The sequence below is a fragment of the Myotis nattereri genome, assembly GCF_964212035.1.
Source record: "Myotis nattereri genome assembly, chromosome: 10".
NCBI classification, from domain to species: Eukaryota; Metazoa; Chordata; class Mammalia; order Chiroptera; family Vespertilionidae; genus Myotis; species Myotis nattereri.
In genome coordinates this window covers 51,530,301-51,544,660 of record NC_138085.1, presented here as the reverse complement: position 1 = coordinate 51,544,660, position 14,360 = coordinate 51,530,301, and the positions used below count along the sequence as shown (strand labels likewise).

Genomic DNA, 14,360 nt, shown 5'->3' with positions numbered 1-14,360 from the left:
AAGTAATAATTCTTCCATTTTTAGATACACTGTCATAAGTGTGTGATAATATCACCAATGCTGTCCATATTTCTTTAGAAAGCTAAAAAATAGGATCTCATGTTATTCAGAACTACAGTAATAAATGTACTAAAGAGAATATTGTGAGTCAGAGATTAACTCAATATTCTCAGTTTTGAATAATGATTATTTCTTCAAAATTAAATGATCAATAGACCAAAAATAATAATTATGTTAATACTAGAAACCAAGATTTTCACAGTAAGATATAAAAGATACAGGAATTACAAAAGCAATCAAGACTTATGGTAGCAGTGTTAGAAAACAAATACCTACCAAGACCATCTTCAACTCCATCATAAAGCTCATTAGATCAGGGGAGTGCTTCATTCTCTAGATCAAAATTACATTTCCAATTAACTTCACTTGTACAATGAATATCCCATTCACTGAAACTAAAATACATGTTTATGTGAATAAATATTAATTATATTTACATCATAAAAGTATAAGAATTGAAGTATTAGTCAACACCCTTACTATTCCTACAAATTTCATTTTGAAAGAGTAAATCAGAGCTTAAAATCTACTCTGGTGAGATATACTGAACTGAGTAGAATGTCACCTAAAACCTCACACACTCTTCTCTTCCTTCAACACTGATTACTGTCAAGTTTAACAAATCTAGCAAACCACATCATTATTTTTTAAGGGAGTGAAGAAAGTGGAAATAAGCACATAAAATATAAAAATCATGCAAATCTATACAACTAAAAAAAACTAGTTAGAGCAATTAATTAAATTATAATACTGTCTATTTTGTTTTTATTGACCTTAAAGATTACCTATAATTATTATTTTTATCCGTTCACAATTAACCCATATTAATTCAAAAGGAGTCAATCTTTCAATAAGATAAAACTAATATAACAAAATGGCAAAAGTAAAAGTAAAACTTCAAAAGTAGAATGAGTATTTAAGAATCATTATTCCATTTCTTAGAAATCATTCTTAAAATAAAATAACTATACAATAAAAGAAAGCAAAAAAATAATTTAAAATTGTTTTCTTAAAGTTCTTTATCATTTCTCTGCTTGAATTCAAAATATCGTATTTTTGCTACTTTTTGTGATGCACAGCACTACAGTCACACAGTTCTAGACAAAGTCAATATATGAATTTGTTCACTCTCTTTCGAGACAAAAATAATAATCTAAGATATTTTAGCAATGTATGAGACATAAGATTCACATTTTAACATAACTTTGAGTGGGTTCAGGTTTTACAACAAATCTTTGATTTTCCCTTCTTCTATACAATATCTTTCCTTTCCTCCCCACCCCCCACCCCCACCCTCAATTTAGTAGAAATGAGTAATAAGTTATATCCACAGTCTACAAACTACAGTCCAAAGGCTAAATCCAGTCAATGCATGCTTTCGTAAATAAATCTGTACTGAAATGCAGCTAAGCCATTCCTTTACCTCTTGTCATGGCTGCTTTGGCGCTAAAAGGGCATAGTTGAGTGGCTGTAACAGAGAACTTACCGTCCACAAAACCTGAAAAATTTACTATCTGGTCCTTCACTGAAAAAGACTGCTGACCCCCTGATCCATATTTACTAGTTAAAAATGATACAAAGAGCCCTACCCAGTTTGGCTTAGCGGATAGAGCGTCGGCCTGTGAACTGAAGGGTCCCAGTTTTGATGCCAGTCAAGGGCACATGCCTGGGTTGCACACTCAATCCCTAGTAGGGGGCATGTAGGAGGCAGCCGATCAATAATTCTCTCTCATCATTGATGTTTCTCTCTGTTTCTCTTTCTCTCTCTCTCTCTCTCTCTCTCTCTCTCTCCCCCCCCCCTTCCTTCCTCTCTGAACTCAATTAAAAAAAAATGATACAAAGAAAGAATATTGATATTCATCTGGACTTGGAATAAAACAAAGACTCAACTAATATTGGGTTCTACATAACCAAATGGAGGGCAGAAAGGAGATTAAGTAATTGGGACTTTTTCTAGGAACCCTCTTGGTGAATTGGTAAAGAAAAAAGAGATCTTATTATTATACTTAGTCTTTATTAACAAGATTTTCAGGCTTTTTAAATATCTCAATAGGTTCACTTCTTAAACTTCAATATATAATATAAATAGTCACAGGGGATAGGGAGGGAGCAATGGGAAAAAAACAGAAGAAATGATTTAAGCATCCCCTTGAAAAACTGCTGTAATTATACTGCCAGCAATTACAGCCTACATTCTACAAATCAAATAGTTTATCTCCTATTATTTCTTTTTGGTTCAGTAATGCTTTATGTGAGAGTTTCTGTCATTGTCAGTTATCATAGATAATAACCTGCCTTTTAGATAGAGAAAATATAAGAGGGAAAAGCATAAAATTAAATGCATTTCTACTTAATTTATTTTTCTACAAGAGGCATTTCATTTGCTTTAGTAACAGTGATTTTGTTTTAAAGTTTCTTTACTCTTTAATGGAATTTTCAGGTACAGGAACCTAAACATTAAGAATAACTAAACCAGGGTACATAGGGTGGGCAAAATGGGTGAAGGTGATCAAAAGGTACAAACTTACAGTTACTACTATACAATAATTTAAAAAAGAATAACTAAATTAATCCTGCCTATATCTCACTAATGTGGTCTTTACAGCTACTCCTATTATGTCCACATACATGATCCTAAGTGATTTCCACACCTTTTCTGTTACTAATCTAGAACTACAATCCCATTTTTGTCACAGATATCCTACACCTCCTAAATGGTTCCTGGCATTTCTTTATAACACCACTATTCAGTCTTAGCAGAAAAAAATCACTCAAAAAGTGATGGATATGGAGAAGGGTGAATGCATTTGAAGACCCTGAAGTCTCAAGGATGGAAATCTTGAACATAAATGCTGCCCAGAGATATGCTAAGGATTCTGAGACAGAAAAACACTTTACATAATGTATAGATCCTTAAAATATTTCATATAGATGAAACCTACAAAATTTAGCAACTAGTTTGTTACAACATTCTGCACAGTAAGTCTTTAAAAAAGAGTAAACTTAGTAATTTCTTACCCTTGCTTAAAACATAAACCTTTTGAAGGACTTACTTGTTGTATTATTTGCTGGTATCCACAAAGTATTGTCCTCAGCTTCCAACTACATAGTAATCTAAAATTTAATGGAATAAAATAATGTGTTATTTGTTCAGAATAGGAAAAAACTTACATGTATGCTAGCACAAACAGGCATGAGCATAGAAAAGAAAGACAAACATAATTCTGAAGAGTTAATAAAATTTTTACCACTTATAAAGTTCAAAGTCTTCAAACTTACAGTACTAATTTTATTTCAAAATATAAATAATTGCAATCAATAAATGATAGACAAACAGTACATCTTTTTTTAAACATAGCAATGTTATCTATTGAACCAGATTCTGCTCCAAGGTAGGTTAAATAGAACCAACAGTTTAGATCTTAACATACAGAACTTACATTTGAGAAAGTTTATGTAGCAATATAATCTTCTTCAAATTCCAGAGTAATATAACTACAGTGGGGCCTTGACTTACGAGTGTCCCAACTAACGAGTTTTTCGAGATACGAGCCGTCTCTCGGCCGATTTTTTGCTTTGAGTTGCGAGCTAAAATTCGGGTTACGAGCCAGCTTCAGATACCCCACCACTAGCTGGCGCAGCGAACGTCACAGTGAACGCCACAACATCAGCCCAGCATCACGTGTCTCACTCGTTCACTTCTTGATTTGACATAAGAGTAATTTGAGTTACGAGCTCCGACACGGAACGAATTAAACTTGTAAGTCAAGGCCCCACTGTAAAAGGATACAGCCTTTTAATCACGTTAGTGATAGTTAATGTTCATCTATCTACTGGATCATCTCAGCTGTGCTCTCAACATTGTTAGGTAAGTAACTCTTCTAGGAAGAGATTTAACTTACCTAGAAGTAGGAGGCCTAAGTTTTCCCAGCATTGGCCACTCCTTTTCTTCAAAATAGTTTATACTGTTTACATTTCCTTTCCACCCACTCATCATCCACTCTAAAACCCAATACACCTGTCTAGTGTCTACATAAAACCTAATCATTTCTAACATGATCCCCTTGCAACACTCAGCACTATTAACCACCCCTTCCTTAAGTCTCTCTTTGTTTGGCTTCAGTTTTTCCCCCTTACTTTTCTGGTCAATCCTTAGTCTTCCTCCAAGGTCCTCTATATTTACCAGTGCTTTAAATGTGGTAAACCCTCACTGGCTTTCTCTTTTCACCCCCCACATGCAGCGCTGAAGTCTATCCGTACTCAGAGCCCCAAACCCCATGCCTACTGTGAATTCCACATGCATCTCCATTCCAAGTCTCACACTGGAATTAACACACGAATACACTACTACCTACTGAATAGCCTCTCTTGATATTTCACACCTGATATGTCTTAAAACAATTTCTCCATCAATTCCCTCTTCTCTAGCTTAGTGATCCAAGTCAGGAACTTGGAAAGCATCCTCCATTCCTCTTTCCCTCTTATTTCTCACTTCTAATCAATCACAAAATCCATCAATTCTACTTGTAAATGCCTCCAGATATTTAGGAGGCATATTTAGGAGATATTTAGGAGCAGAAATGAGATTTGGGGTGCTACCTAAATTTCTAGTCTCATCTCTTGACATTCCTTGACAGGCTGTCAGTACTAACTCTACTTCTTTTGTATTCTACCTTTACACTTCAGTTCAATACTTGTTAGTGAAATTTACACAGTTGCTGTTTACTGCTTTAAATAAAAAAGAAAATTAGAGAATTAATGTGTCACCTTTGAAAAGTACTTCAGCACCAGGGAAAATAATTTATAAATGCACAATGATCTGGGAAAGTCAGAAATGACTAATAAGCATTTTAGGCGAAACTCTAATGACTGAAATCAGTTTATAGCAGATTAATTGACTAACCATTCCATAAAGATGCAAATATAGAACAAAATATATCACCTTGCATTCTTCAGCTGCAAATCTTCAGGCAACAATATTTTAAGATGGAAGTCTCTTCCCTGTGGAAAATATTGAAAAGGTTCAAATTTTCACCTTTCATTTAATGTTACAAGTTTCACTTAATTTTAGAATCATATAGAAAAGGCAATGCTTCCTTTATTTTCTAAATGGTATAAACTTCATCCATATGTTTATACCCGTTAAAATATAAGCAACATAATATTGCATTTGAGGAAAATTAATTGGCCAAAACTTTGTAATTATTGGGAAATCAAACCACTAAAATTGTTTTCAAAGAGACAGTCCCTCACATAAACATAAGAGTTATAAGAAATTGTTAATGTAGACAAAGATTTTTAAATGTTATTTCTTGGGAAATAAATGTCTGAAAAAGAAAATTCCTTCAAATTGCTTTGAATATAAAAGAAGTCATAATGTTGATAAGTAAAATAAGAATATGTAATACATTATAGGCATCATATTTCCAATATTCTATATTTTATAAAATAAAAATATATTTAGTTAAATAATCAAAATATACAAACATCAGAGAAATATTTTCATAAATCAGAATATACTCAATTCTCCCACATTTGCAGATAGTTAATAAAATTGCTAACATAATACATTACTTCTTTCAACTTACATATTCACTAACTATACATTTGAATATATAAAATTTTACTCAAGAGTCTTTCTTTCTAAGGAAAAAGGGACTGTTCTCAGAAATTTATTCAGTTTTACTTTCTTGAGAAAGTGGATGAGTAAGCAGCTTAAACTTTGTAACTTAAATAGGATAATACACATGAAATCTGAGCAAAGGTAGGCAGAAAAGGACAAACAGAATTATAATCTTTTACTCCAACACTATAAAATGAAAAAGAGTAATAAAATTCTTGAAAAACAATTACCACAAGAATTTTAGCACAGTCTCCCTCAAAGCAGTTTCAAAAATAGAGGAACACAATTAAATGTACCCCATAACCTTTACTTTCATGGTAATATTACAGTTCTGACTTTCATTACATTTAAATGTCGTTTCAAAAAATGAAACAAAATGTACTACTGACCTTTTCAAAAGGTCAAGTAACAATAATTCACTATTTCATTAAAGCACTAAAAGGTATTATGTAGTAACTTTAACCTAACTTTATAGACATCCCACACATAGGTGTAAGTACAATCTGGAATTCAAAATTTACATGAAAAATAGTAAAACTTCTCTACTGCTCTGTTATCTGAAAGAATAAAATCCCAAAGTCCCTTATTTGCAAAATCCAGCCATTTTAAAAGGTCAAATGCCATGTCACATGCCATCATACGTTTCTGATTAAAGAAAATATCCAAATTAGCTTTTTTTTTTCTTAATTCCTCTCAAAAAGCAGATTTTTCCAGGCTTAGAGGAAACAAAAGTAATGATAGTTGCCTAAATGCCAACCTCTCCACACATCCTCCCCCAAAACACTATATAGATCAATATTAAGAACAACAACAACAAAAGACAGAGAACACTAAATTTCAAATTACCTGAAGAAAAAAATATATAGATCACTTTCAGTTGTTTCCAATCTGGAACTCCAACAGCAACTCCTTCTGGACAGCTAGGAGGTTCAGAAAAAAATGCATGGAAGAGAGAAGAGGGGACTGGACCAAGTACAAAAATAATCCTATATAATAAAACCCTAATATGCAAATCGACCGAACGACTGGTCACTATGATGCACACTGACAACCAGGGGGCAGACGCTCAACGCAGGAGCTGCCCCCTGGTGGTCAGTGGGCGCCCACAGGGGGAGCGCCGCTTAGCCAGAAGCCAGGCTCACTGCTGGCGAGTGCAGCAGAGGTGGCAGGAGCCTCTCCTGCCTCTGCGGGAGCACTAAGGACCCCTCAGGGGATGTCCGACTGCTGGCTTAGGCCTGTTCCCGAGGGGCCCACACTGTGAGAGGGCGCAGGCCGGGCTGAGGGATCCCCTCATCCCCCACCCCAGTGCACGAATGTCATGCACCAGGCCTCTGGCAGGTTTATATTCCTCTAAAATATTGTTGGATGTTGGTGTGAGGAAGCAGAAAGACATTTAGGGTGGGAGATTTGGTAGAGTACAAATTCCCTCCTACTGGTTTTAGTTAAGATGATTATATTCTATTCATTTACTTTTAAATGATCCTTTTAATGAAGCATAATTAGAATCACTCATATCCCTTTTGTGCTAATGTATTGAGTTAGATTTGGGTTAGCTAACTTGAAACAAATACTAGTAACAAATAATCTGGTAGATCAAAGTATGGTAGAACACTGACTACAGGTAAGAGACTAAACATGAACACAAAAGGCAAAGGGTTCGCCCTAGAAAAGAAGTGTAGGAATAGAAGATGGTAAAAAAGCAGAGAAGGAAATACTTTGGAAACTGGGTGCTAGGAGGAAAAAACAAGTAAGTGTGGCAAACTTAGGATCTTATGTAAAAAAATAGAAACACTCAACTCCTCCCCTTAGCACTACCAAAAACATCATCCATTAAATAAACTGTACTTTGCTTCACTGACAGAACAGTGTATTTCTGAACTAAGAATTTTATAAACTACTAGAGGCCCAGGGCATGAAAATTCATGCACTGGAGGGGGCGGTCCCTCAGCCCAGCCTGCCCCCTCTCACAGTCCGGGAGCCCTCAAGGGCAGGAGGCAACCCAGAGATCAGGGGAAGGCTTCTACCCATTATAAAAGAAAAAAAAAAAAAGACAGGATTTACCTTCCCACATTAGCTAAAATGTTAGACAAAATATGTATGAAAAAATGATTTGTCAGAGATCAAACAATACGCATTGTAGGACAGTGATCCTTGAAAGAAGGGAAACAAATGAGAAAATCTCTATAAAGAGTCAGCCATATGGCCTGGAGACTTTTCAGGCTGCAGGGCAAGGATGAAGAACGAAACAGAGCCCAACAGTCTCCCTGACTTAAAAAGACAGGGGTGAATTAGGGGCGGTAAAGGTACGTAGGGTTCATGATGTACAGCTCCAACGAGGAAATACATGGGGAAGAAAGAACTACAGAGTGAACGAGAACTTCAGAGGATTCTTCCAAAGGAGTCTTTAGCTAAATAGTGATCGCTGCATGGATGTGAGAAAACCACCCAAAGCTGGGCACCATGAGAACGGAGCATGCAAAACAATCTTGGAGCTCACACAAGGCTGAGCTTGTTCCCATCGAAGTGGAAAACCTTGTACTATTTTTTTTTAATATATTTTATTGATTTTTTACAGAGAGGAAGGGAGAGAGCCAGAGAGCCAGAAACATCGATGGGAGAGAAACATCGATCAGCTGCCTCCTGCACATCTCCCACTGGGGATGTGCCCGCAACCCAGGTACATGCCCTTGACTGGAATTGAACCTGGGACCTTTCAGTCCACAGGCCTATGCTCTATCCACTGAGCCAAACCAGTCAGGGCAACTTGTACTATTAAAGCCAACAAATACAAGTGTTGCCTCAACGACAGAGCCAAAGTCTGTTCTTTTTCTGCCTAACAAAGCATAAAAGCAAACCTTGAAAAGTTCAAACCATTTCCAAGTAACTTAACTGCTTCTTAGAACAAATATCAAGAATATTTAAGAGAATAAATAATATCTAGCACACCACAGGTAGAATGCACAATGTCTGGCATTCAATCAAAATATACCATGTAGCAGAGAAGCAGGAAAATAAGATTCATAATAAAAAGAAAAATCAAGAGAAATACAAAAATGACAGATGATAGAACTGCTTTAAAATTCTTAAAGTTATTACAATAGTACAGATATTCAAGAAGGTTAAGGAAAGCATGAGTATGCTAAATACACATGGAAGAGATATAAAGACCTATATTTAAAAGATAAAAAAATGCATATACAATGTCTAAGATGATAAATATGCTAGATGTATTAACAGATTAAACCTTGCAAAAAATGATATTAGTGTACCTGAAACACAGAAACAGAACATCCAAAAACAAACAAGCAAACAAACAAAAAACAGATTGTTTTTTGTTTGTTTTTAAAAGCAGACCATTAATGAATTATGCAACAACTTAAATTGGCCTATCATGCATGTATTTGAAGTCCCCAATACAGGTAAGAGAGAGGAGGAAACAAAAAAATTTTTGAAGAAATAATGGCTGAAGTTTTTCCAAATTAAATGAAAAAAAAAAACAGCCTCATAGATCTAAAACAGACAAACAAAAAATAAACTGCACAAACCCTGTGGAGGGAAAGCATAAATAAAACTACACCAAGATAAAAAGAAAAACCTTAAAAGCAGCCAAAGGAAAAATAACATACTACTAACAAAGATAAGAAAAAAGAGTTCTCATCGAAAATAATACAAGAAAGTCAAGTGACATATTTAAAGCACTAAAAGAAAAAAGTCAACCTAGAATCGTATACCCAATGAAAGTATCTTTCAAAAAATCCAAAGAAACAATTTTTTAGACATGAAACAGCTAAAAGAATTAATCATCAGCAGACATGCACTACTTGAAATATTAAAGAAAGGAACTCAGGAAGATAGTAAATGAAATCAGATGGAAATCTGGTATACAACAGAGTGCCAGAAATAGTTAATATACAAGTAAACATAAAGACTTTTCTTATTTTTCAAAAATCTCTTTGAAGAATAATTGACAGTGCCAAAGCTGTCAATTTGAATAACAAAGAAAATAAGAATGGATTACAACCGGAAGTATAAAATAAGTTTAATGAATCCATACTGTTATCAATAAGTGAATTAGTAAATGGGAGAGTTAAGCTAATCTCTCATGCAGAAGAATCAAATAAATTATGTACACACTCTACCTTAAAAGGGAGCATAACTCCCCACTCCTTAATGGGAGCTGCTCATAGTGACTTCCTCTCAAACAGTACAGTATGGGGGAAGGAAGAGTATAGTATGGACTGTGTGTGCGTGTGTGGAGGGGGGTGGGGGGGGCAGAATAGTAACTTTCTAGTAGATAAAACAAACAAATGCCACTTCAGCCAAATGATCAAGGTCAACATCAATGGTAATATATCACATTGGTAATCTGTACCCTTAATATGACGTGATGAGATGGTACTTACACTGTGATGTTCGTCTCAAAAACCCATAACCTCAGTCTAATAATGAGAAATCCCAGTAGAGTATCCTACAATAACCTTGACTGGTACTTCAGAAATAGTGAAAAATCAATGATACCAAAAGTAGGTTCTTGAAGAGATCATTTCAATAAAATGTATAAGCCTCCATCCCAATGCATCAGAAGAAACATGTAAAATACCATTATCAGTATTGGGATTGGAGGTATCTATAAAATATGCCCATAATTTCTTTGACACTTCCACCATTAAGTGTTGGTGCCTCAATTCTCTCCTTTACTATGGGCTGCATTTGTGACTTGCTTCTAACAAACAAAATAAAGCTGAGTGAATATGTGTTAACATCAGCAGCTAGGGGAGAAAAGGCACTGTGCAGCTTTCTGCTTGATCTCTCTGTCCCATCACTCACTAGTTAGCCAGGGGAAGCTAGCTGCCATGCGTCATTACAATCAAGCAACACTGCAGAGGCCCATGTGGTGAGGAACTGAGGCCTTCCTAACGGAGAGCAGTAAAAAAACTGAGGCCTCCAGCCAATGGCTGTGAATGAGCACGCTAGGAAGCAAATCTTTCAGCTCTAGTCAAGCCTTTAGATAACTGACATCCTGGCCAACATCTTCTGCGTAAGAAACACTGGTCCAGACACACTGACTAAGTCACTTCCAAGATTCTGATCCAAAGAATCCTGAAATAATAAATATGTTATTTTAAGCCACTAAGGTTTGAACTAATTAGTTATGCAGCATAAGATAACCAATAAAAAGAGCATCATTACAGAGCCTAAAGACATTAAAATGATAAAATGGAATATTATAAGTAACTTTTAAGCCAATAAATTTTAAAACCTAGATGAATGAACAAAGTCCTTGAAGGAAACAAACTATCAAAGCTCACTCAAAAGGAAGGGTATAATCTGGTAATAGAGAAAACATCTTCTTTTAATCAATCACGAATTTCTCTCTCTCACATACAGAGGATCAATAAGTTCCACAAACTTTTTACAAACAATATGATCCAGTCACAATGCAATAAAACTAGAAATTAGTTAACAAAATTAAAAAAAGACCTTTCATGATAAATTTTGTAAAATCTTCTATTAAGCAAGAGAACTAAAATTTAAAATTACAAAAGTTCTGAAAAATGATGATATATCACTACATGTCAGCATCCACAGGATAATTTTAACAGTGATGAGAGGAAAATTCAAAGCTTTAATTTAAAAATGTATATCAATAACAGTGTGCTTTCACTGGCCAAATCTGGGACAATAAAAACATAAAAATAAGGGATGCAATGATGATAACCCATTAAATAAATTATTTTTAAAATCCACGAGACCATTATGATATAAATAAATTGTAAAGAAGGGAAAGCTATTCCTTATCATAGAATGCCAGTAAATAAAGAAATGATAGAGCTAAAAAATCATTTGGCAACAATCACAGTATTAACTGACTCAAACAAGAGTCAATAATGCTACAACTGGGGTGTGTGTGGTGAAAGTTTAATGTTTCAGCTCCCTAAAAGGACTTATTAATTGCAAAGGAATAACTAGGAGATGCCACCTTACACAGGAGATCAGAAGTAACATTATCAATAACCAGACCCACTGATATAAATATCTTGAAAAGGACACAACATTCTTTCTGGGGCATTTCTGCCAAATTGCATAATCTGAACTTGGAAACATCTGTGAAACCCAAATTGAGGGGCATTCTACCTAATAACTAACCTGTCCTCTTAAGAAATGGCAAGTTCATGAAAACCAAAGAAAGACTAGTAAACTCTTTCATGTTAGAGACAGCTAAATATGAGATCTCACATCATCAGATGGTAGGGAGCTAAAATAATGGAATTGCAACATTTAAAAAAAAAGTTGAAAACGGACTCGGGATTAGATAATGGTTATTATAGCATGGTCACATATCTTGATTTTGAGAATTGTATTGTGGTTATGTATGTGTGTGTCACTGGTCTCATGAAATATACCCGAAGTATTTAGGAATTAAGGGGCATTACCTCTGCAATTTAATCTCAAACTGTTCGGCACCTGCCACTCTTAGGGATAGGCAAAAGTTTCATTTAGCAAGTGATTTTGATAACTCTCAATATTTTTAAGAGTTTATGTTATAAGTAGTCTTCAAAACATATGGTAATTCCTAGGCTATATCCCCATCCTCAAAAAATACATGTGCTGGGGAGGGGGCATGATGTTGGGCATTATGGTCAGGGAACAAAAGTCTACACTCATTCTAACCTAAGAGATCTGGGTGCAAATGCCAAGGGGGAAAACCCAGGCGTGGAATCAGCCTGAGTTTAAGGCGTTCTGTTGCAATCATGGAAAAGGAACTAATCCTCTCCATTTTCCCACGCCTTGACTTATTCATCTAAGAAACAGGAATAATTATTTTTCCTAAACGTCTGCCTTCAAGGGCTGAGGCTAACACCGAGATAACGTGCTTGGAAAGCGCTCTGCAAACTTCAAAGCCCTACACGTGTGTCACTACATGTCCTAACTCCACCAGAGAGGCAATTTGGGAATCTGCCGGCACAATTAATTCTGTGGTCAAAATCCCCTACAAAACATCACACCTAGATGGTCGGGGGCACGCGACGTGACAAGAGGGCGGAAAACAAGGTTTTCCTCCAAAATGTTCTTTCTACAGGAAACACCAATATGATGATGAGCACGGATGCCCGTGAACGGACTCCAACCTTCGTGGGTGCGGGTGGCGCGAGAAGAGAGGTAGTAGGCACACAAATTCCAAAAACAGAGAGGAGTTTGAATGAATGTGGGGCAGCCACTGACTCAGGGAGGAGGCAACTCAGAGAGGGGAGGGCCGAGGGGCGTGGTCAACTGTCCCGCCCCGCCCCCAGCCCGCTCAGGCCACGCCCCCCACCCGCTCAGACCCGCGCGCGGGTCTCCAGACGCCCGGTTCGGCGCGGGGACCCTGGCCCCGGCTTCCAGCGACGGCGGCGGTTCTCCAACCTCTAGTGTCCGGGGAGTCGTTACGTGCCGTCCCTGTCCATCCCCGTAAGTCAGGGCTCCTCACCCCCTCGGGTCAGACTCCCAGGGGCGGCACTGCGCCCCGAGAGGGAAGCTCTCCTAGCGAGAGAGCAACACCGGGCAGTACCTGAGCAGTAATGAATCCTTCATACACGGTTTTCGCTCGGTTCTGGGGCAGAAGCAACGGGAACTGGCGCAACAGGCTCGCTTCCGCCGCCTCCATGGCTCGCCGTCCGCGGCGCCTCAGGGGGCTAGTCGGCGGCCGGGCACTGCACATGCGCAGTCCCGCCGGCGTCAGGGCGGCGGGAGGCGGAAACCGGGCCGTTGGCGGGAAAAGGCTCGAGGATTCCACGGGCGGAAATGAAAGTCTCCTGCGAGCGGGACCACCTGGGCGTGAGCGCAGCCGCGATAGAGGGGGCTCCTTAGGAGACCGCATTGGCCCCAACAGGAGGCGGAGGGAAGATGGAGCTCAGCTTCACAGGGCTCAGTGAACAGGATCCTTCCAGCCCTGATGGTTGCAGGAACCCGTCCGGTGGCTTCGTTTGGTGTTCTTGAAATGCTGCTACAACTTCGGAGGTGCATTCCTCCCAGTAACTCCCATAGTACACCATGGTTTACCCGGAACGCCTCACCTCCCCTTTCCACCATCAGCAGTCTCCCGGTGGCCTGCCAGCTCCACAGGGCCTCCTGGATGCCCGCGGCATACAGAACAATAGGTATAGCCTTCTCTACGGAATAATATTATGCAAGGCAATGTATTCCAGTCCATTTAATATAGCATATGCAATATATTGCAGTTCTGTGGCTTCACAGGTTGAATCCGTGTTCTTGCATTTGAGAGACACGTAAATACCTATGTACTGATCCAGACTGAAGTCAACACCAGACTGAGGTCTGATACACTGCACTCACCAATGTCTAAGGAAAACACGAGGAATGATGCACTCGGTGAACCAAAGTTGGGTTTGTTTGTTTTTTAACACTTTGTCTACATTTTTCTAACTTAGGAATGGTAATCATCTATGCCCTTTTACTAAGGATTGGTTAAGTAAGGGACTTACTGAGTGTTACTGCATGGTTATTTGTTAATCCAATCAATGCAGCACATTTTTGAGCCCTGGTGTTTGCAGAACATCACTGTGATAGGCCAAAGCTGTGCAAAGATGAATAAGATACATATACCCCCTCCCATCTCTATTGCCCTCCAAAGGGAATCAGACTTCTCAGAGAGCCTTAAAGTTTGACAAACGTGTCA

The 14,360-nt window shown here is 37.7% G+C and overlaps 1 protein-coding gene across 3 annotated transcripts in view; it reads right to left on the bottom strand.

Moving 5' to 3' along the window:
- The window catches only part of FANCL (FA complementation group L), a 59,234-nt gene extending 45,861 nt beyond the window's left edge, over window positions 1-13,373 (bottom strand). Inside the window, exons 1-5 of one of the 3 annotated variants that reach the window (XM_081101650.1) lie at window positions 13,233-13,350; window positions 6,530-6,603; window positions 5,003-5,061; window positions 3,114-3,174; window positions 337-393 (exon numbers count right to left, since the gene is read on the bottom strand). In XM_081101650.1, the coding sequence (XP_080957776.1) occupies window positions 337-390 (54 nt within the window). In that variant the 5' untranslated portion in view covers window positions 391-393; window positions 3,114-3,174; window positions 5,003-5,061; window positions 6,530-6,603; window positions 13,233-13,350. Of the gene's footprint in view, window positions 1-336; window positions 394-3,113; window positions 3,175-5,002; window positions 5,062-6,529; window positions 6,604-13,232 lie in introns of all 3 variants that reach the window. The other 2 variants (XM_081101648.1, XM_081101649.1) reach the window with 2 other exon arrangements.
- Between the last annotated feature and the right edge of the window lie 987 nt (window positions 13,374-14,360).